We start from the raw sequence: 21,816 nt of genomic DNA, 5'->3' as shown, positions 1-21,816 counted from the left end.
ATAAAGGAAATAACAAGGGAAGAGAATACAACACCTCAGCACCAGCTGACCGATAACTCGGCCCCCAAGCCCAACCAAGCTCCGACCGATACCTCCTCCAACCCTGCAGTCTCCCAGCCCTTCCGGCTAACTCCCAGTTACATCCTGGGCATGACGTGCTGTGGTATGGAATACCTCTTTGGTCAGTTTGGGTCAGGTGTCCTGTCTCTGCTTCCTCCTGGCTTCCCCTCCTCCCTGGCAGAGCATGAGGCTCACAAAGTCCTTGGCCAAACCAAAACATCCTTGTTATCAGCTCTGTTCCCGAGCTGAAAGTCAAAACACTGCACTGCACCAGCTACCAAGAAGGAGAAAAAATGACTGCTACTGCTGAACCCAGGACAACTAGCCTCATTAAATTTTTGATCTTTCTTTTTAATAAAAAAGCATTAGCAAGTCATTTATAAACTTACAATGCCACGGAATTCTAATGCCTTCTAAAAAAGAAAATCTAAAGTGTCCTTTATCATCTTCCACTAAAAAATGGTAAACTGATGTGGCCTGCCACAGACCTCTTTCTTAAGTAAAATTCATTGTATTATTCTTTAATCATAGTTAATTCAGATAGTAACAAACAAAAATAAAGCTTCAGCGTCTCAGTCACAGCATAACAACTATTAGAGATTTGCTTTCAAGATACAAGAAGATGTTAATACTAGGAAATGTATTTCATTATGCTGTGCTTTCCTCATAGAAGTGGAGAGCAGATTCTGCATGTACAAAGTGGAATTCCTTTCACTTAGGCACCTTAAAGTTACAATTTCAGTACATATTCATCATCAGTTTCTCTTTAGAGATGAGTGGACCTCCAAGAACAAAGTCACCACAGCCTAAACCATCTATTATCATTGGGATGAATCCTCAAATGAATCTGTTTATTTATTTCATTAACTACAAGGTACCTATGTGGCCACTTTCCGCTAAGTAGCTCATTTTCATGTAGCTAAATACAGGTGACACTAATCCAATCAGATTCTTATTTATTGTTAGAGAGAAATGTGATGAAAATGGTTCAGACAGAATAAGATCTCCTAAAGATAGCTAAATGTGGGACCTACACATTCTTTCTTCACAGTTTAGTTTCGATAGCGACTATTCCATTTGCTGTTCAATTTACTACTACCATTTATATGGAAATCCATTAAGTAATTTCAGTACTAAGGAAGATGTGATGCGATGCAGTATGTAACTCCTCGTTTTGAATAAATGCTGGTCACTGATAGCAATTTTTTTTTTTTTTTTTTGAGATGCAATACTGGAAATTACTATATTCAGCATTGAGATTTGCTTTTTGGATGGTTATTTTAACAAAGAGGCAGGCTTCTCATCTTTCTCATTCCTTGGCCTTCACATCCACCGGTTTTATAAAGGAAGCAAAAGAACTATCATATTTAAATAACCTATCAATTAATGAGTCTGTAATAGCTAAAGTTTGTTTCCAGCTTAAATGTCTGGCTTTCATGTAAAATAGTTTCAGCAGCAACTTCTTCAAAACTAGCTACATAACTTCTTAATTTTTATTTTTATTTTTTCTGTGGCTGTAAGCAGGCTTTAAAGCTTCCAATTCTGGCTTACATTCTTCTTTTTGAATCAATCACTGAAATGTTCTACTTAACCACCTATGATTTTAAAGCCTTGCAAAAAGATACAATTTTATCAAGTGCCACTTGTTGCTCAGGAACAGATGGGAATTTAAGCTTAAGAATGATCAAAGGTACATTTCCAGTCTTGTTTGTTTGTTTGCTTATTTTGATTGTTGGCTTCATGCCTTCTACTCTTTGCTTCTCTTAATGATAACCCAAAAAAACATTCTAACCATGTTAGAGACCTCACACAAAGTCTTCATTAAGGCAGCACAAACTGATTGTTGCATGTCAGATACACACTTTGTTAATTTATTATTCAGGCCTAGGGGAAGAAAGGTAATACATTCCAGCAACACACAGACAAAACAAAAACATGTACTTATGCTGCACAAATTCAAAATATGAGCTACCTTAGATGCTGGAAGTGGTATTTTTGATTTTCATTAACTTTAAGGGATGTCCAGCACAAAACCACACATCATAAATGTAAATCTTTGACTTTCTGGAAAACTTTATTTCTGAAAACGCTATATATAGTTTTACAATAAATAATGCCAATCAAATACAAGAATCCCCCTACTTCATGTCTAGAAGATGCTCATTTTTGCTTAGTAATTTCAGCAAACATTCTGTTGGGACTAGATTATGTACACACCATACATTTAGCAACTTAATACAGAGTTTCTGAAATATCTAACACTAAAAGAATATTTTTTCTTTGTTGAGAAAAAAAAAAAATGGCTAAAACTCTTCTCTCCCTTTACTGTAACAAAGTCTTTGTAGACTTTCACAGAAATGTAATTCCTCTCTCAACATTATCATATTTCTTGATCACTCTCCTCCCTTGATCACACTCCTACTACCCCCAAGAAAAAAATGAAACCGAGCATTCAACTGAAAGGTTTTGTGTTAGGAAAGGGATTCAAAACTTGAGATTTTATTGAAATTATAGGGAATAAGGAAACTGTAGGAGAAAAAAAAATGGCACACAAATCAATACATGAATCCTTCGCTTGAAAATGTATACAACGGCTAACAATTTATAAATTTGCCATCAAAGAGTTCATGCTAGAAAGCCATTTGTGTGAAATACCTTAGTTATTTTTTTCACCAATTTACTGGGGAAATAATGTTTTAGAATCTTAATTTTCAGAGATGGAAAAGATTGTACTTATTATGCACAAATTACTGTTAATCAGATACCATAATGCTGTATCTGTTACCATAGATGCTTGTGGATTGGAATATTCTCGTACTTCTTAGTATAATAATGTCACCATTTTTCCTTTCATCATTGCATATGCAAGTAGCACATAACCACAGAATCATAGAATCATAGAACAGTTAGGGTTTGAAAGGACCTTAAGATCACCAAGTTCCAACCACCCTGTCGTGGGCAGGGACACCTCACACTAAATTATGTCACCCAAGGCTCTGTCCAATCTGGCCTTGAACATGGCCAGGGATGGAGCGTTCACAACTTCCCTGGGCAGCCCATTCCAGTGCCTCACCACCCTAACAGTAAAGAACTTCTTCCTTATATCCAATCTAAAATCTAAAAATAAATACATCTAAAATAATCTGTAATTAATTATTATGTCAGAAGGATTCTTTCTGGTATTATGCTAGCACATAACTAATTTAGTCCATTTCACTGCAGAAAATGAATAAAATTTTATACTCTTAAAAGATCCCTTTTGTATAAATATAGCATAAACCCTCTCAGTAGCACATTTGAACATAACAGTCTAATCTGCAGCAAATTAGATGATAATTGACAGGCTGCCACGAATGGGGTCCTTGGTTGACAAGAGCTCTTGCTGCTGTTGCCCTGACCTCTCCAGAGGAAGACCAAAGCTCTTCTAAACTTCTAAGAAACAAACATCTACACTGTGTCAATATACCACGCAGAACAATTCACTTCAATGAAAACCAGAAGAGGCTAGTGATGAACAGGCCAAAAAAAAGGCTTCAAGAGACAAACCTCCTGCTGCCTACTGCATCTTTTCAGTGAAGTCCTTGCCTACAGCTTCAGTGCCTTCCTGAAGTACATTAAGAAACATGAAACTTTCAGGCAGACATAGGCAAGGTTGTGCCATCTGTGCCTCTCAGCAGGTTCTCCCTTCTTTCTCAAGCTGTATACTCCTAGTTCCTCACCAAGACATTCAGTGCCTCATCTCCTACCTGGCATACCACACAGCAGGGAACAATTTCCGAGCCGAGCATGTTCAGTTGCTGAGCCACTTGATCTCTTTGGAAAACTTTATGACACAATGGCATGAAACATCCTGGGGAAACAAAAGAAATCTGCCACAAAAACATTTAATAATCTGGTGTTTTCAAGGACATGGTCTTTAAGCACGCTGCAGGGGCAGGTAAATCTGCCCCCTTGGATTTTAACAAGTGTGTATTTGTGCTATGGTCTTCTCTTTGTTCTGCACCCAGAAATGTTTCTTCTATGTAGAAGGGCTCAGAGAACGCATGCCAGTTTTAAGCACTTGCTAATAACCTTATTATTGCTGTGTCTCAGATCCAAGCCATACCTACTTAGCAAAGAAATCTTATGGTTTTTAATTATATTTACTTGCTGGAAATAACGAGAGGCTGATATTACAGGGATACTTATTTGACATAACCTGTATTTATAGCACAGGACGTGCTACATGTCATTTGAGAGCTTCTTGCCATTTACATGTCAGGCTACATAAGAGCTAATTAGTTTATCAGTCACCACATTACATTTAGAAATCATAATGTAAGATTGCTTTTATTATTTTTTAAAATCTCATCATGTTTTATATATAGATACTTAAAATAAAAGCATATATGAGACTGGATAAACATTCTGAAAGAAAAGATCAAACCATGTTTTTGCTTTTGGCTCTGTGGGATTTTTATCTGTGCAATTTGCACAGTACCATGTATTGCAGCCCTTGCTTGGAAAAGACTCTAACTTAATTTGATCCAAACAGATTTTTGACAGTAAATTTAAACATTAAAGATATAAAGAACAGTCAGTCCGTATGAAAGCTAAGGTCAGAAGTATTTCAACCTTTCAGGCACAAATGGATCTTATTGAAAGTTCATGCTAACTTTATTCAGACTATCCACATTTAATCCACCTTTTTCTCAATTTTCTGCCATCTTCTGCAAAGTCTCTCAGAAAGCAATAAAGGCCAAATCTTAGTATGTCTCCTGCGTAAGTAGATTACACGCTTCTGAGTTTTCTCAGGCAGCAATGAGGAATTATCTACTCTCTCATGACGCAGTGAAGTTGGAATTACTCAAAAGCCATCGGGATTCAAGACAGCCTATAAAATAACTACATTCCCATTCCCCTATCCCTAGAAAACAGTATTAATGAAGGCACATTTAATGTACATGCCATGTAGGACATAAAATTCACACATGATGTGTCAGAAACTCCTTCTTCCCTTCTGCATCAGACAACAGCCAGGAGAACATCTAGCTAAAAAAAGTACCATAGCAAGGCAGGACTGGTACTTTGACTATAGCAAGAATAAAACCCTTCAGTATAAAAAAAAAAATAAGAGTAACCCCAATATTGCAGCATGACATGAAAAGAACACCACAGAACTTGTGAAAACAAAATAATTCATTCAAAAGAAATAACTGATTTCTCTCTACCATCTGTTTCTGTACCCATTCAATGTTACTCTATGATAAAGCTTCCTCCTTTACAGAAATGTACATTGGTATTTATTTAAAATTAGGCATCTAGATATTTATGTGACTTTTTTTAAAAAATACAGATATACACAGTATTTTAGATGTTCTAATTGAAACATTTCATATCTTTGATACAAGAAAACAATTTAAACAAAGGCTATTATATGATTCTATTTTAACTAGCTAGGTACAAGACATATCTCCTAACATAAGTTTAAATTCATTTTGTAATTCCTTTTTAAATGCATAAATTTTTTACTGAGCAAGATTGCCATACTGTCAGGAAGCCTTTATGGAACATTTTAATTAGCAACAGCTGTTGAAAATTATGTTCTATATTAATTATCATTTGTGCACTTAAAACTGTAACTAGCTCTGTAAACCCTTCTGCAGAGGAATACCATCACCTCAGTTAGCTACTGTGCAAAATTTCGTATGTTAGAATTTGGCAATGATCTATGGTTGAAATTTCTGTTCATCCAATCATTTTAGAGAATGATAGTGCTCTAAGACAAATTTCTGTTAAATTATTTTTAATTGGAGTGGGGTATTACCATTGTATCATAGAATAAATAACCTGAAAGGTATGACATGCTTAAAAAAAAAATCTCTAAGATAATTATTTTATTGCAATTAAGTAATTGGCAGAGTTCTTGCTGACTTGAAATGTCACACTTCCGTAAAAATCCCACTGGAAATGATGTGCTTCTTTCTAATAACTGTACTGCTCTGACACAGGTGCTTGAACTGGGACCAATAGTTAAGAAAAATAAAAAGGGAAAAAAAGCCTGACAGTACTTAGAGCAGATTTAAAAGAAATAAAAGCAGCCAACATGTAGAATCAGCAAGTACTGGCAGAAATAACTGTCATCTGATAAGTAGATAGCAAAATTTGTACTATGTAGAAGATAAGAATTTCAACTAACTCAATGTTGTACTAACAGAAAGAAAGAAATAAAAGACATTGTAAGAAGAATTATAAACCTTGCTCACCAGATAAAAGTGATAGTTATGGTGGATTATCTTGAACACCCCTCTGGCCACCCATTTAATACTGACATGACATTCTCAGTGGCTGATACTGTCTTGCAAAATCTCATTTGCAAAGTCCGAATGCAGATTTTCAGCAGAAGTCATCAAAAGGCCACTAACTCCTCTCCTTCACTTATTAGCTCTACCCTGTATCATATTTATGCTCCCAAACAACCTACAGGCAAGTGCAAACGCTGAAGCCTCCATTTAGATGAGGACTGCATGTGCCCCTGCCCTTTTCTCCTGTCTTGCCTCTTTCCCTAAGGGTTCACATTCTCTATAAACTACATCTACGCTTTAAATCTGCCTTACTGTCAGACAATCATTTCTCCACTGTATATTCAAAGTCATAATGTTGGTAAGAGGATACTAGTCAAAAAATGTCTGGAATTGCAGTGAGTAACCTCAGCAGGTGTGCTGTGTACACAAAACAATGTGACAGGTAACATGTTCACTGTATCAGGTCTCTATTTCTGGTGCCCTGACACAGTGGAGATTTGAGAATAAGAGCGAGCTAGCTGCCCACCAAATATTTTCACAAGATGAGCAACAATAACAATTTGCTTTACTGGGAAAACATGCTTTGATGGGTATATTGCAACTGCTACTGAGGAAACAGCTGTGATACAGGAGTGAAAGACCCAGGAAAACCTCCAGAGCCAAAATAAACACTGACGTATTCAGTGGCAATAACTATTTAGACCATGATGGGAGGTACAGGAAGGTGGGTATTTTCAAATTCCTGTGTTAGGAAGCAACATGCAAACTTTAGGAATATCAATATAGCAAAAGCTGCATGTTGACTGTGGGCAGCAGGCAGCTCTTGCTACTTGGAAAAATGAAGATACCAGTGGTAGTTTTTATTTATCACATGAATTTTGGTACATTGCAAAAATACAATTTTCTATATTTTTGTGTGTAAATACCTATGCATATTTAAGCACCGGTTATATTACCCAAACTTTACGGGGCTCCTATTAATAATTTACAGAACATCTCTAAAATTCCATTATTTTCAATAATAGAGGAAGCAGAATCATTTATAGCTCATTTATAACATAGGCTTTTAAACAATAGTTAGAACTGCTATTAGAGCTAATAGAAATTTGGTTTATCTAACTTCTCCCATTAGAATTTTTATAACTGCCTTTTAGAAACACCCTGGTTGTTCATGACCTTTTAAGATCAAGGAACTGAGGGGAATTCCAAGAGTTGAAAGCAGGATTTTTGTTGTTGCTGTTGTTGCATGAAATTCAGTTCAGCTTTTGCTGAAAAGCAAACATACACTATTTCCCTCCTCTGGGTTTGTTGACATATTGCTCAATGAAAAAATAGACACAAAGCATTCTGAGGTTGGGGCTGGACTGCCAAAACACGAACAAAGCGTACTTTACTTAGACCAGTGACAATAAGGCTGAATAACGAAGCAAGACACAAACAAGGAAATAGTAAGATTTTGTGCCACTTTTCCAATACTCCTTGGGAAAAAGGAGTCTGGGATGGTTACCTTCTTATGAATCCTTATACATAGTGCATGGCTCAAACAATTCAGTGTACCTCTTCTCTACTCCTCATGGCTCCATGTGAGGGAGGTGTTAACCTCATTCCCAATGACAGGAAAGAAAGTCCAGATAAGACTTGGTTTCTTTTCATGAATCCTCAAGCTGCTTTGCTCAGAGAAGCATCCCTTCCTTATACTCTTTTCCTGATGGCTACCTACTGTAACTATTTATGTAGCTGCTCTCACAGCACCCTGCAGTGAATTTCAGAGTTTGGACACATTATTTCATGATTCAGAAAAGGAACGTTGTAGGAGCAGTATTTTTATCTTCTGTTTTTTAAACACCCCAATGCTCACCAGACCCATCCAAAAATACATAAGATTATCTACAAAATTACTGCCGTAACTAGGTGATTATCCTGAATACATTTCTTTTACTGCTAATTCTAGTATTATAGGTTATCAATTTTATGATTTAAAACATAATGAAGAAATTTAGGCATTCCCTTCCTCTTGTTTGTGCCAGCTCTGCTAGTTTATCCAGAGGGTTTCAAGCTTGATAAAATGGCAGCAATATAACCAAGAAAACAAAAATGAAAATAAAATTGTTTATTGAGCAGTGAGTAGTGCTCCCTGAGTTGGGTTCTACAGTTTTGAGTGAGAACAGTACCAGCGCAAAAGAAATGGCAGAATGGCCAGGAGCCTGGAAAGGGAGCTTAGGACTACTTTCAGTGCAACAACAAGCCTTTAGATCTCTTCAGCCAGCTCACCAGGCATCACCTTTTCTTAACTTCTTTACCTCTAATGATTTTTCAAAATAGCTTCTTTTCTATATCATAAATCCTAGTTTATCACTTTACAGTTTTCCAGGAGTGAGAAAGGCAGGGGGGGCTTTCATTTTCTTCTCTATTTATTGCAATAAATTTTACAGAAAGTGAACCACCCCACTTTGAAATCATACTGTATGATCTTCCCTGTTTAATTTGCCTTCATTAAATTATATCGAAGATGCCCCCTCAAAATGGCTTCTATCAAGACCTCATTTACAGCCCTTTCTTAAAAAAAAAAAAAAAATTTCTCCCTCAAATTTTCTAAAAGATAATTCAGTGACAAATGTGTTCCATTACTTGCAGTATTTGAAGAGCTGAAAGGAAAAGATGATGAGATGATGAAGTGGACTCTTAAACAATTTTCATACTAAGGAGCTAAATTGAGTACTAGACACATAATTATGCTAACAAGAGGAATGGACATAAATTTTAAAAAAAGAAATCCGAAGCATTTTAGTGTCCATTGACAATGTGAGAGATTTGTGCAGCTTATGCTTTTATGCTTTCAAGTAATTTTCGAAAATTGCTTATCAATGCATGCTTCAATATGAAGTTAGTCAGACACAAGCTGATAGCGTCTCTGAAATACCACCACATCCTCTCTGAAGAAGCTACTGAACAAATGAAATAAATTGTTAACTTTACTGACTGTGCTTTACACTAGCAATGGATATGTTAAAAAAGGCACAGGAGCTTGCAAAACTAGTTCTAGCCAGCTGAGCAATACAGGTACGGAAGGCAAGAAGGAAGGAATTGCTGTCTGGAAGCAAGGTTAATGTTGGATCATAAAGACCAAGAGTAATGGGAAATTCACTGGAGTAATGCAAAGAAGAAAGTGTAGTATAGTGTATCTCTATACAGAGAATGGCATCCAGTAGAATACACACATAACTTTTAGCTGTGAGAAGATGAAGGAAGCTGTCTGCAGAGGAAAGACATTCCATGACTCAAATAAAAAGTCATGTGAACATTAAAATATTTAAATGGTCATGACTTAAGCCTCCAAACTCTTCTAGAACAGAGATAATGAGTACAAAATGAGTTTCCAGCTAGGGTCACCTGAAAAGGCTCTTAGCCATGTCAGTTGTCCATCACTAGATCTGAGCTGCTAGTCTGATCTCCAAACCACAAGTCATGATGAATGAGACTATAAAAGTAAGTACCTTGTTAAACCATCTAAGATAACACGTGAATGTGACTGAACAGTTTAAAAAGAAATCATTCAAAAGGTTGATGCGGCTGAAAGGACCATAATCTCTGGCGAAAGATTTGTGATGAAGAGTGGTAGCACAAGTGAGCCAAAACCCTGCAGTGGGCATAGCTGACACCAAACAAGGCCAGGTGTCTGTGGCCAAAAAACAAGGCAGGCCCAAAAAACAATGGGGACAGTTTTGCAAGACGCATCTATGGCAGGATGGTGATGATGCCAAAAGGGCTGCGACACCAGAAAGACATTGCAAACTACTTGTTGCCTTTAGTTCACAGAAAGTCAGACTGAGTCAACATTCAAATTAATCCCATGGTTTTTTTACTTCACATATCCAAATGTGGGTATCCTTTCAACATATAAGCAATTCAGATGACTTCATACTCAAGGAGGATAAAAAGGCAGTTTACTTCTAACAAGATACTTCATAGGCTGAATGGATACCACAGTGACAGCTGAATGAAGACATTTTTCCTTCTGCCATGCAAACAACTGTGATGTTTGGAAAAATATACATATTTAGCATTCTTCTGTGACATGTTCACATTCTGTTTTTCACTTCTGACTTTTAAAGCACCCTTGTATGTACCCAGTGCTGTAAAATGTAGAAGCATATATATGTATATACATATATATAAATATGCAGTCTATGGAAGGGGCTATTTCTGCACATACTGTTTCTATATACTATGATTTGGGGGGTTCTTGCTTGCATAAAGTACAATATATTTTATTGTACTTCACATGTAGATGATACAGGTTAGATCTATAATAAGGTATGTGACAGTGTATCTTATGTGCTATACAAACACATTATATGATCACACAACACAAACTGTCACATATTCATTTACACACTAAATATATGCCTACCATACACAAATGCTTCAGCAGAAAGAAATATGCTTAAGTTGCAGTCAATTACTCAAAGATTTCAAGCACTGGTGTTAAAGCATTCTATGCTACTTGGTTCAATAAAAATTAATTTCATTCAGTGTATCCAAAGCAAGGTGTGCTCTCTGTATTACACTGGACCTCTGCCTCAGTTGAATGTGTACATGAGGCAATAGGCAGTTTTGCCAGAGCCACAGAAGATGCTGAGGTATTGTAGATACCAAGTGTTGCAATTTTCAGGTGTCCTCCCCGTTGCCCTCTTGGACACCTAAACTTCCACATAAAGCAAGAAGAGTTCAGCTCCTAATGACAGGATTTGCTGATATCAGCAAGTTCAGCAGGAAATGACATAAATTATTGAGAAACATGAACAAAAGGGCAAGACTTAGGTACTGTTAAGACTACATTCAGATGTTCACTGCGTAAAAAATACAATATTAAATTAGAACAGCTATCAAAAACTGGATCCTCTTCTCCCACTGAGGACTTCAGCATGAATCCTTAACTTTTTCTGGATTACTGTAACTCATACAAGCCAGCACAAAATGGAATAGCTACAACAGGAAATATCAAGAGGATTTTAGTTTAAAATAACTTGACAGGACATACTCAGGATGCCAGTGTGGGCATCTCACAGGGGTGTTCTGGCCACCAGAGCACCTAGCTGCACTTTGTGTGCTGTTGCACATGCTCTGAAGAGGGCTATTAGATGGGATCTCATTCAGCTGAAAAAGCTGAAAGACTGTCTTTTTCTTAATTTTGGTAAAGTGTGAGGGATACACATGACTGCAAGATTTTCAGGACCATTTAGTACATGCTGGGAATATAGGTAGCTTGGGAGTGCTGCCAGTAAAAATGTTACTTCCTCAGCTTTTAATCATACTTTTGTGAATGTCAGGAGTTTTTAAAGCTTGTATTAGGTGCCTACAATGACATTTAGGTACCAAAGTCTCCTTCATAAAGCTAGTCCTTATTACTTAGATTTGTTCAGTGTGTGTCCATTTTTCATCTCCCCTACATATGGTATTACCTTTTATACCCCTTACCCATCGCTTTAATTTAATCTTCTGCTGCGTGCCTTTTACCACCAGATATTCTGTTGCTTCAGAAGCTGACACATTACTGAATTTATCTCCACACACACTCTTGCAGGGAGAGAACTCCCTTACACAAACCAAAGCTCAGAAAGATTTGGGCCAAAGCTATCCACTTGTTTAAATTCCCATTCCAGCTAACTAAATTGATACCTATAGAGATGTCCAAAGCAGGACATCCATAAACTTCCTTTCGTCAGTCGTAGTGCAAAACAGATTACTGGACACTGAATTAGCAAATGAAGAACACGCAGTGAGTAACCACTTTTGTAAACTGTGGTTTATGTGACTTGCCCAACATCACATAGGAATTTTGTGGCAGGGCAGGGAAAACATCCATGCTATTAAGGTGAGTCTCCCTTAATCATACATTATCCACCTGTAATTCAGCTCTCCACTGTTCCCTTTTTAGTTTCTGAAATGAATGGTACAAAAGATGTTTAATTAGGTGCTCTACAAAGTCTGAGCATGCTCCATGAAGATCTTCCCTTTGAAAGTGACTGGGGTGGAGCACATGTCATTTACCTTAAGCTATTTAAAATGCAGATGTGTAGTCAAAGATAATTTTCTGACCTTCCTCTGTAATCAAGTGGCATAAGATAGGCACCTCCAAAAGGGTGACTAATCCCATACTGAAAGCCTGTCTAAGACTGAATGAATTGCCCTCTGGAAGTGTTTAGATGTATCCATTAACTACAAAGAGTACCCAGATGACTAGATACCTGTATTTTCAATGGCTCAAGTTGAGTAAGATGAAGCTTGACTTCTGTGTACCTGAATCTTCTGAACAGTATGGGTGGCAATAAGAGCAAGTACTGTGAACATCCACAACTGCAGTTCCAAAAATAACCCAGATCTTTTGTCTGACACCTGTAGTGGATTTCATGGCTAAACAAACATGATTAGCTACCTACCTAGACCTTAAAGTATCAGAAGGCTGGGAAAGTGCAATAAAGTCAATACAAATCCTAAATTATTGTCAGAAATCGGGATTTGTACAGCTTTTCAGTAAAACAGGATATTAAGAACAGAGTGGCCCTGAGAGACAGAGGTAATAACCAAGTCAAACAGTATACTTAGTACCTCACAATCAGTACAGAGAAATGTCCAAGTGAAGCAAAAGTTCAGAACACCAATTTACCAATTATGAAGCCAACAGAAACAAGATCAGCTGAAAATCGGCATATTATCCCTCTTTGATTAATGAACAGAATCTGCTAACTTTCTGTGCCAAATAAGGCATACTTTGTGTCATAAAAACAGTGCCCCAATCATTGCTCTGAAAAATTCTGTAGTTTAAAAGTGCTTTCACAGTGGAAAAAACCCTCTGTAGAAATAATCCTTTTGAATTTGGAGGAGGCTGGGGAAAGCAAAGTCAGGTGTTCCACATGGATGAAGGAATCTATTAACACAGAGCAAATTGCAGGTTTAAGACCAAAGGACAGACTCTCTTAAAAATTAGTAGTCTTCACTCGACTACATTATTCCACTGAGGTTACACATCCTTACATGTTAAAGTAAGGTAAACATATATATACCTAACCAAAACAAAACTTAGCCTAATAGATTATTACATTTTTATAAACCTGGTTTTGTCCCAAACATGAGAATGCTATGTTTTTGCATGTTTATTTTGTTTTGTTAATTGTGTATTATTAAAAGGAGAACAAAATAAATATTTGTGCTTTTCAACACAACTGATCATATTTTTCACTATAATGGGAAATACATAACTCAGAATTCTGTACCATAATGACTGAGAACAGACGGGGTGGAGAATAAGGAAAACAACTTAATCACAGTGAGAGTTTTGACCCTCAAAATAGATTAATTATATTTATGTGTTTCATTCACAGCAAATATCTACCCTCTGGTATAATATATATATATATATATATTTCTCCTATCATTACTCTGCAGCTGAATGTGGAAAAGCAAGCAAACAAACCAACCAAAAAATACTGATTTAAAAGATAAAGACCAACCCAGGAAAACAGATTTTTTTTATCACCTCTGAGATTACAACATAAGAAATAAACTGGTAGCCTGGTTTCTTCTAATGCTAATGCTCAAAAAAAATATGTCTAGCAAGCATCTAAGCTACAAATGAAATGCTTCAACTTGGCAAAGGCAAACCTGTACTCAGGCAGACAGGAGTGAGAGTGAAATAGGAAAAAGCCGGAGAAAAAGAAACATATTTTAAAATAGATTGCATCTGAAAGGCATGCCCAACTTGCACTGGAAAATTTTCTTTCAAGTTTAGTGTCTTTTATTCCTCTCAACAAAACATCAAGACTTAACTTCAAAGCATTCAAAATATAATTACATGACAACTTTACTGTCATCATCAGTGTAAACCTTCCTTACTGATTTTTGGTTTCAAAAGTTAACTTCCCTTATGCTTACTTCACAAAACCACCTCAAAATATGGTAAGATACACAACTTTTTTTTTCTTTCCCTTTCTGTGAGGTTACCAGCCTTCTCACAAGCTGTTTTTAACATCATGAAAAATTTTAGACCATTTAAAATTACTCAGTGAATCATGTGACATTAAACCTAAACAATCCACAGCATATTATCATTTTCCTGCATGGCAGCCAACTCTAGTGGACTGTACAAAAACTAGAAACAAGGAACTCCCAGATTTTACTTACACCTCTCTCACTCACTGGCTTTCATACTCTACACTTCTACAGACTCTACACTGTTTAGTCATGCCTTACTTATTTTCCTGAGGCGTGTAAATATTATCACCCAAATTACAGCTAAGGAAAACTAACTATGCTTATCGGTTGTCTGAGGTCAGAAACAAGTCGGTATCATTATCACTATTACAACACGTGCACCTTAAGCGCATTTGTGGATAGGTCAAGACAGGAAAAGGCAACTAGTGGCTCATTCTGGTGTCTATTTGAGGCAAGTTCCAGAAAGGTGTTCAAAAAAGTTTTCTTTTGGACAAGGCTGCTCAAAAAATGCAGCTTCTAAAAATCACTAATTAGCCCTTGATTTTTATATTTATGTGTTACACATAAGCATGAGAAATAATTCATGAAAATGTTTCATTCTTATTACAAGAATTTTGCAGGTCCATGGAAAAATTACAGCCATGGACGATAAAATGACATCACCAGAATTTGCATTAAAAATGTACTGCTATCAGTTCTAATTTTTTTCTAATGGGAGACATAGGCATGCAATAGCTGCTGAAGAAAAAAAGACCAGATGCAAAGGGATCTCATAGAAACTTTCAGATAATTCTGCATGACATTTGTTTGTAATACACTGTCGTACCTACCTGAAAATTACACTGAACTACAGTACCTACATTCTGTAGAGGATGTTTCTGACCTTTGCTACACAAATAAATTTAGTAATTTATTTTCCCCTCTAATTCCATTTGGTTGGTCACTCTTTCTGTTCACCCTGAAACCATTTGACTCTTATCTGTTGTGGCCTCTGTGATACTTGGGGAATTGCTGGCACAGTAACACTGCAGAAAACAAAAATTCTTAGATGTCTTATGATAACTCTCAAGATGGTGAAACAACAGAAGTGACAATAACAGCTCAGTTACCTATGCACACAACTGGGTACCAACACGTCCAAGCTTCTAGGCTTCTCTTAGTGTGTCGTCTCAAACAAAAACTTTATCTTACATCATCCTTTCTGTCACCATTAATAAGGATTTATCTACATACTGAATACAGAAGTCAGGTGAATTAATTAAGGCTTATACAGCATGGATGATGTTATTGCTTGCAAATAAAGATGTTTAGGACTATAACTTCACATTTTCATTATTCATTATATAAAATAAAAAAGATTTTCTGAGCATAGGTCAATCAGGAGGTATTGCTCTGTGATTATCACTGACTTTTATTAAATTCTTATTTTTTTATGACTTTACTAAAGTTATTAGACTTTAAAAAAAAAACACATCTGAAAACTTACATCTCTCTACTGAAATCATTACAGATTTAACAATGTCTGAGCCTTTTCTCTGCATGTAAAATGCTAATTATTCATCAGTAAAATAGGTATTCATGACTGACCAGCAAGATTTTCCCTTTGCATCACTATAAACACGCTTCTGTGTCTGAAATATATCTTCTCAGCCTGACTCTACACTGCCTTAGTGTTTCAGATTAGCTTCAACTTAACCTAAGTAATGCTCTTTCCTTAGATGGTGTAGTATTACACACATCTATTACTCATTTTATTTACTTCTTTGGAATGAAATTGCTGTCTGCCCTCCTGGAATAGTAGATAATTAACTCTTTAGAAATAAGGTTAGTGTTTTGCTAGACGAAAAGCTCTTCCTGGAAGTGAACAAATATATACAAAGATTATAAGAAAATGTATGCAACCATTTTGACCCCTGAGACAAAACTAACAAGCCAGACCAGAAAATAAATTGTAGTGTATGAACTCTGGCTCAAAAGGAACAACTTCTTTGATAGTTCACTAATATACCTCACACTCAAGGAAAAACTATGGAGAAGAATGCGTTCCACCATTTCCAAAAAGGCACCATCTTTCAAATCTAAAAGTTTGACTCAGCACCACTGATTCTAAGTAAGCTTTTAGCTACCCCCTCCAACATACATACCAAATGCCTGGTAGTCTTGAATCAAAAAGCACCTTTATAGCTTCATACAGACTTTTATCCAGGTATGCTCATTCCACAGGAGAAGTATTAGACATCTCATACGATCCCATGAGACTTACAGTGTAGGTCATACACAGTTCATTCAGATAAGCAGCTGATCTCCAAGAGCTTTGCAGTCAAAACCTAAATGCTGAGCATTTTCAGTTTTGCTTCACCAAGGCTTAAAATGTACAGCAGTACTCAACCGTAAAGCAGTAGAGATGTTCAGAGTGACACTCAAATCACTGTGCTAACTAGGTGTGATGAGAAATTACTGGCAAGAGGGAGGGAGGAGGGGAGGGAACATGATAATGCAAGGTCAGTATCAGATAGATGAAGTCTCTAATCTAATTCACTACCCTGCACTGTAATATAAAAACTTAGAGAATTGAATGTTTTTCTCACTGGGGAGGGGCCTCTGCCAGGACAGGAAAAACTCCCTTTATACCTCTGTATCTGTACATATGAATGGATATTATATGGTCTTTCTGCCATATAATATCCAATTCTGGTTCAGTTCTGCCACTGAACCAGAAATGAGTTGATTCAAGAGAGGCAGAATAAAGAGTAGGCAAAGTAAACCTTTGCCTCCTATACAGAAACACTACGCTAACTGCTGTGGCAATGACAATTTGTCAGTAAAAGGTGGGGAAAAAAAAAGACCACCAAAACAAACAAAGAAACAAACAAACAAAAAAAAACCAAAAAAGTAACAAAACCCACACACAACCAGAAAGGAAAAGCAAAAGCAATAAATACATTTTAATAATAACAGATTTGTAACACAATTATTTCATCATCAAACAGTACCTTGGGTTCAGAAGTGCTGTATGTCAACAGAGCATACAAATGATTATGGTAAACTTAGGACCAGCATGAATTACATGGGTAAAAACTGTTTCACAAGCTATCTGCATCTAATAGGACAACCCTACAGCATCAAGGACAACACCTATCTGAAGAAGACAGATTATTGAATTATTGGAATCCTCTCCCTTTCATTTTTCTACCTCTCTGGCTATCACTTGTATGGAACAGTACAGCTTTTACAAATTTAGGTAAGGTTAATGTGAAAAATCCAAGGACATGTCCTCAATGGAAAAAATAGCTTGCTTGGTGTGATATCACTGGGCAGATATGACAATGGTGAATCTAGATATCCTTGAGATGTTGGGTAACCTTTAAAGTATTTAAATGAACCTAAAGACTCATTCTCAGAAGTAACCAAATCTAGCACCCAAGAGCAAAGAAGTCCTAATTTTACAGAAAATCAATGGGGTATAAATTCCTGTTCTACTTAGCAACCAGGAAAATTGTGCACAATGTGAAACCCTGATGCACAAACAGTGCAAGTATAAATGCTTTGTATTTGTTTCTCATGTATGGATAGGGAGCTGTTCTGTCTCTGCGCAGTGCAATGTGTTAGATCAATACTAGACCATATCTGCAAAGAACTCAGTGCTACTTAACTAATCTTGGGCTGAGCATTTCCTCACATCACCACACTTCCAAACTGTGATGTGAGCTGATCATTCCTCTCTTCCAAAAACCAAGCAGAATAAATCACTTTGAGTTTATTAATGTTATGGAGGCTTACTCCTGCAGGAAACTGTCCTTTTTCCTTTATTGCCTTAGAAGGTACAGCCTGTCCCTGCATGAGCATATTTGGATTCGTAGGTGGGTGGGGCATGGCCTTGCTACCTTTGGGTGTATTGTTCTCCAAGGGACACATTAACAAGCACATACACGCTCTGGGGACTGATTATTTCTGGTTGTTGTAGGAGCTCAAAGAATAGCTCTCAAAGAAGGTATCTGTCATTCCCTTTCTGACCAAGAAAAATAGGTTGAGAACACATTCCTAGTGGCTTCCCTTCTGAAATCAAATCAGGTCTTACAATGTTACAAGGTTACCTAGGCCTTGTGCTATCTCTCTGCATGAAGAAGATTTCAGCAACCCAGGAGAGTAACACCCACCAAAGATTTTTCAAATACTAGAAACAGTGCAGCATAGGTTTTGTCTTTCTGGTGTTTAATTTCAGCTTCTTTCTCTAAAGGCTAGTGGAATCACAGCTACATCATCTACCACTTGCTCAAGTATCTCATACACACTGATGCACTTAAGAGTAATATCTTCATTTAAACTCTTAGAGGGAGAGACTGACATTTTATTATCTGGATATGAAGAGTCTACTGCAAAACAGGGTTCTGATCTGAAACCTCTGGCAATGCTGCAAGAGAAACATTAATTACACAGGTGTCATCTAGTTATCTGAGCAAATGACTATAACGCCTTCAACAACCTTTGTTGCCTTGACTTAGCTTTATGTCCTCCTCCAGTAAACAGATTTTATCCCTCATTTGCTTATAACTCACAGGAGTTAAATTTGCATGTACCAAATAGTAATTTAAAATTTTCAGTGAAAACCAAAAAACCTGAGTTTCTCCAAAAAGATGGACAAGTGCTAGACCTAATAAACAGAACAGCAGATTAAAGACATATGTATATCCCTTTTTGGTTCCTTGCAACCAGTAAGTAAACTAACAGAAGGTAATGAGCCAGAAATTCTGATTCTCCAACTACTGCTCTAAACACAGCCAAGGATTTTAAACTTACTTGAATTCCTTTTCAAGGTTTCAAATAAGTTCACAAAGATAAAATTATAATGAAAAAAAAGAGCTCTTGCGTAGCTCTTCAGTCCTATTACAAGACCCTTTAACTAACTACATAAGCAAAGTTTAATTCTTAAAATTCAGTATCGAGCTAATATTAAATACACAAAAATTTAAATATTTGAATAGATAATAACGCATCTTATGAATTATGTAGTTTGCATTGTTCTTGACCCTCTACACCCCCGTTTCTGGAGTCACAAGCATTTCAGGCCCTTGTTACAGCCACACCACCTCTCCCCTCTGCCATTAGAGGTATTAATATATTTTTTGGGGGGTGGGGGGAGACGGGTGGGGGAGGAGCGTGAAATGAGAAGAAAGTGCTAGATGTTCACAGTAATGGTTCCTTTGTTATTTTAATTTTTATTGCCCATTTAAAGCTTTGGATTATGACATTTCTCCTGAGGAAAAAATGTCACATCAGCAAACACAGTGAGATTGATGCAATTACTATGAAGATATTTTACACGTCCAAAAGAGAAACAGTTTCACTGTTGAACAAAGTGGAACTCTGCTTTGTGAGTTAACACAGTTATTCATGTAACTGATAGCAGTAGCAAAATTTCTATTTTAATACTAATAAATTTATGTCTCTGTGTAAAAGTAATTTTATGTAAAAGTTCATGTCCACCTTTCCAGATCTTCTAAACATCAAATGGCCACGAGAAGCACATCAAAGCTTTCCTGACACATTAACAAAACAGTTTAATCAGTAACCTACATTAAAACTTCTTAAATAGTACCCTGTTTTTTAAACCTTGACTGAACATAAATCAGTCCTTCTGATTTGTATTCCATATAGTATGTTAATATTTTCATAACATCCACCACCCCACCCCACCCCCCCCGAATAACTTCCATCATATCTAATGGGAAAATCAAAAGCCAAACCTGAAAAAAAACCAGGACATTTTTACAAGACCTTTTAGGGTCAAATTATATTCCCTCTGGAAAACATTTTCTATTGCATACCCTTAAATACGAACTAAATTCCAGTGGAGAGCACCAGTCAAAGTGGGGAAGAGATTATGAGCGATTTCTGAGTTTCTCTCTGAATCAAAATCTCAGGGACCATCAGTTAAACCTAAGCTAGGTGGGTATGGCTTTGTAAATTCCCCAGGGTCCAAGCAAACTTACCTCACTCCAAGAACATTTACTCTTAAAACATCTCGTGCCATCCTAGCACTTAAAATGATTACATAACCCCTCTTCTTCTTTTTCCAGTCGCTGTGCGTGGCATGTGAAAGCAAACACGGCAAGTCCCCGTAAAGTAACTTCGCAGGAGCCAACCCACGGACCACAGCTGTCACCCCGACTATTTTCCTAGGCAAAAACCCGTAGGCAGGCAAGTCCAGCTCACACTTAAAGCTAACCAAAACAAAAAGCACCCCCCCAGCCCACGCCTGAAGACCATGCTCTCCTACCTCCCAGGCTGATAGCCAGCGGACGAGCTAAGGGGCTGATCCTAAAGGGTTGCAGGCTGCGGCTCTCCCTCCCAGGAACTGTGGGGGGGAGGGGAAGGGGACAGCGAGGGGCCCGGAGCTCTGCCCGCCGGGGCCCTCCCGGGAGAAACCGGGGAAGCTTTTCTGCAGGGCGAATGAGGGGCTTCAGGTGACCCCCGGCTACCCACACTTGCCGCCACAGGCAGGACCCGCACACCGGCGCCACGGGCCTTATCTCCCAGCCCCGGCCGAGTCTCACTCACCTGGTTACACGGGGGGCTTCCAGTGATCGTATTGGTTTAGACTGGGGAGGTTGAAAGTCAGGAAAAGCTACCGTCCCCTTACTGAAAATACTGCCCAGGATTCAAAAGAGCCAGAGAGAAGAGGGAAGAGACAGGTCCAGGGAGGGAGTAGGATGGGGGGGAGCGTCTCCTGCCCCCGTAGACGCCGACCCCACTCACAGGTGAGCCCCGAAGTTACAGCTCCCGGGAGTGGCGTGGGTACGGAGAAACACATGCTCCCCTCAACACCCCCCTCCCCCAAAAGAAAAGTTTAAAAAGAAATCCATCCCACACCACCCTTCCTTTTCCTCCACGTACCCACACACTTTACCTGTTTTTATGACGGGCTTTTAATAAATTCCTTCCAAAGGGAGCCATGATCCCGGCGGTAGAAGCATAACATCAACGATCCCCAAACAATTCGAGGGTGTTCCCTTCTCCCTTTTTTTTTTTTTTTTTTCCCCTGAGCGCCTTCCAGCTTCTTAATAGTCACTGAGCGTAGCGATGAGCTGGAAGTTGTGCAATTTACTGCTAACTTTGAACTCCGGCTTGTTGCTGCTGCTGCTGCACCTTTGGAGTCCTGCCCAGCTGCAAACTTGAAGGAGGCGTTTAGGAGCAGGAAAAAAGAAGGGGGGGGGGGATACGCACTTGCTCCTGTGATGTGAAGTTATGCACAGAACTTGCTAAACTTTCAGCCTCGTCACCCTCAGGGCACCAGCCAGCAAATGGGAAAGAAGGAGGTTTTGCTCCGGTGGGGAACTCGGTAAAAAACACACAACAAAAGGACTGAAAACTTTCCCCGGGAGGCTCCAGCCACTTCAGGTCAAGTCGTTCAGCTCCACATCAGCGTTAATGAAGGGCAAGCTACAGTTGTCGCACCAGTTCTTAATTCACAATAACCTGC

The 21,816-nt window shown here is 37.9% G+C and overlaps 1 protein-coding gene across 4 annotated transcripts in view; it reads right to left on the bottom strand.

The window, feature by feature from the left end:
* RASSF9 (Ras association domain family member 9) overlaps positions 1-21,524 on the bottom strand; it is a 28,183-nt gene extending 6,659 nt beyond the window's left edge. Inside the window, exon 1 of one of the 4 annotated variants that reach the window (XM_057429376.1) lies at positions 21,231-21,524. Coding sequence is in view for 1 of the 4 variants with exons in the window: in XM_057429375.1 (XP_057285358.1) it covers positions 21,244-21,290 (47 nt within the window). In the remaining 3 variants the exon portion in view is untranslated. Of the gene's footprint in view, positions 1-20,613; positions 20,676-20,894; positions 21,039-21,230 lie in introns of those variants that run through there. The other 3 variants (XM_057429375.1, XM_057429377.1, XM_057429378.1) reach the window with 3 other exon arrangements.
* Positions 21,525-21,816: the final 292 nt, after the last annotated feature.

Source organism: Pezoporus wallicus, unplaced genomic scaffold (assembly GCF_028554395.1).
Source record: "Pezoporus wallicus isolate ANWC-B61680 ecotype Strahan unplaced genomic scaffold, APGP_CSIRO_Pwel_v1 contig_5069, whole genome shotgun sequence".
Lineage (NCBI taxonomy): Eukaryota > Metazoa > Chordata > Aves > Psittaciformes > Psittacidae > Pezoporus > Pezoporus wallicus.
The sequence above is the reverse complement of the archived record's forward strand: the minus strand, read 5'-3'. Positions and strand labels throughout refer to the sequence as shown.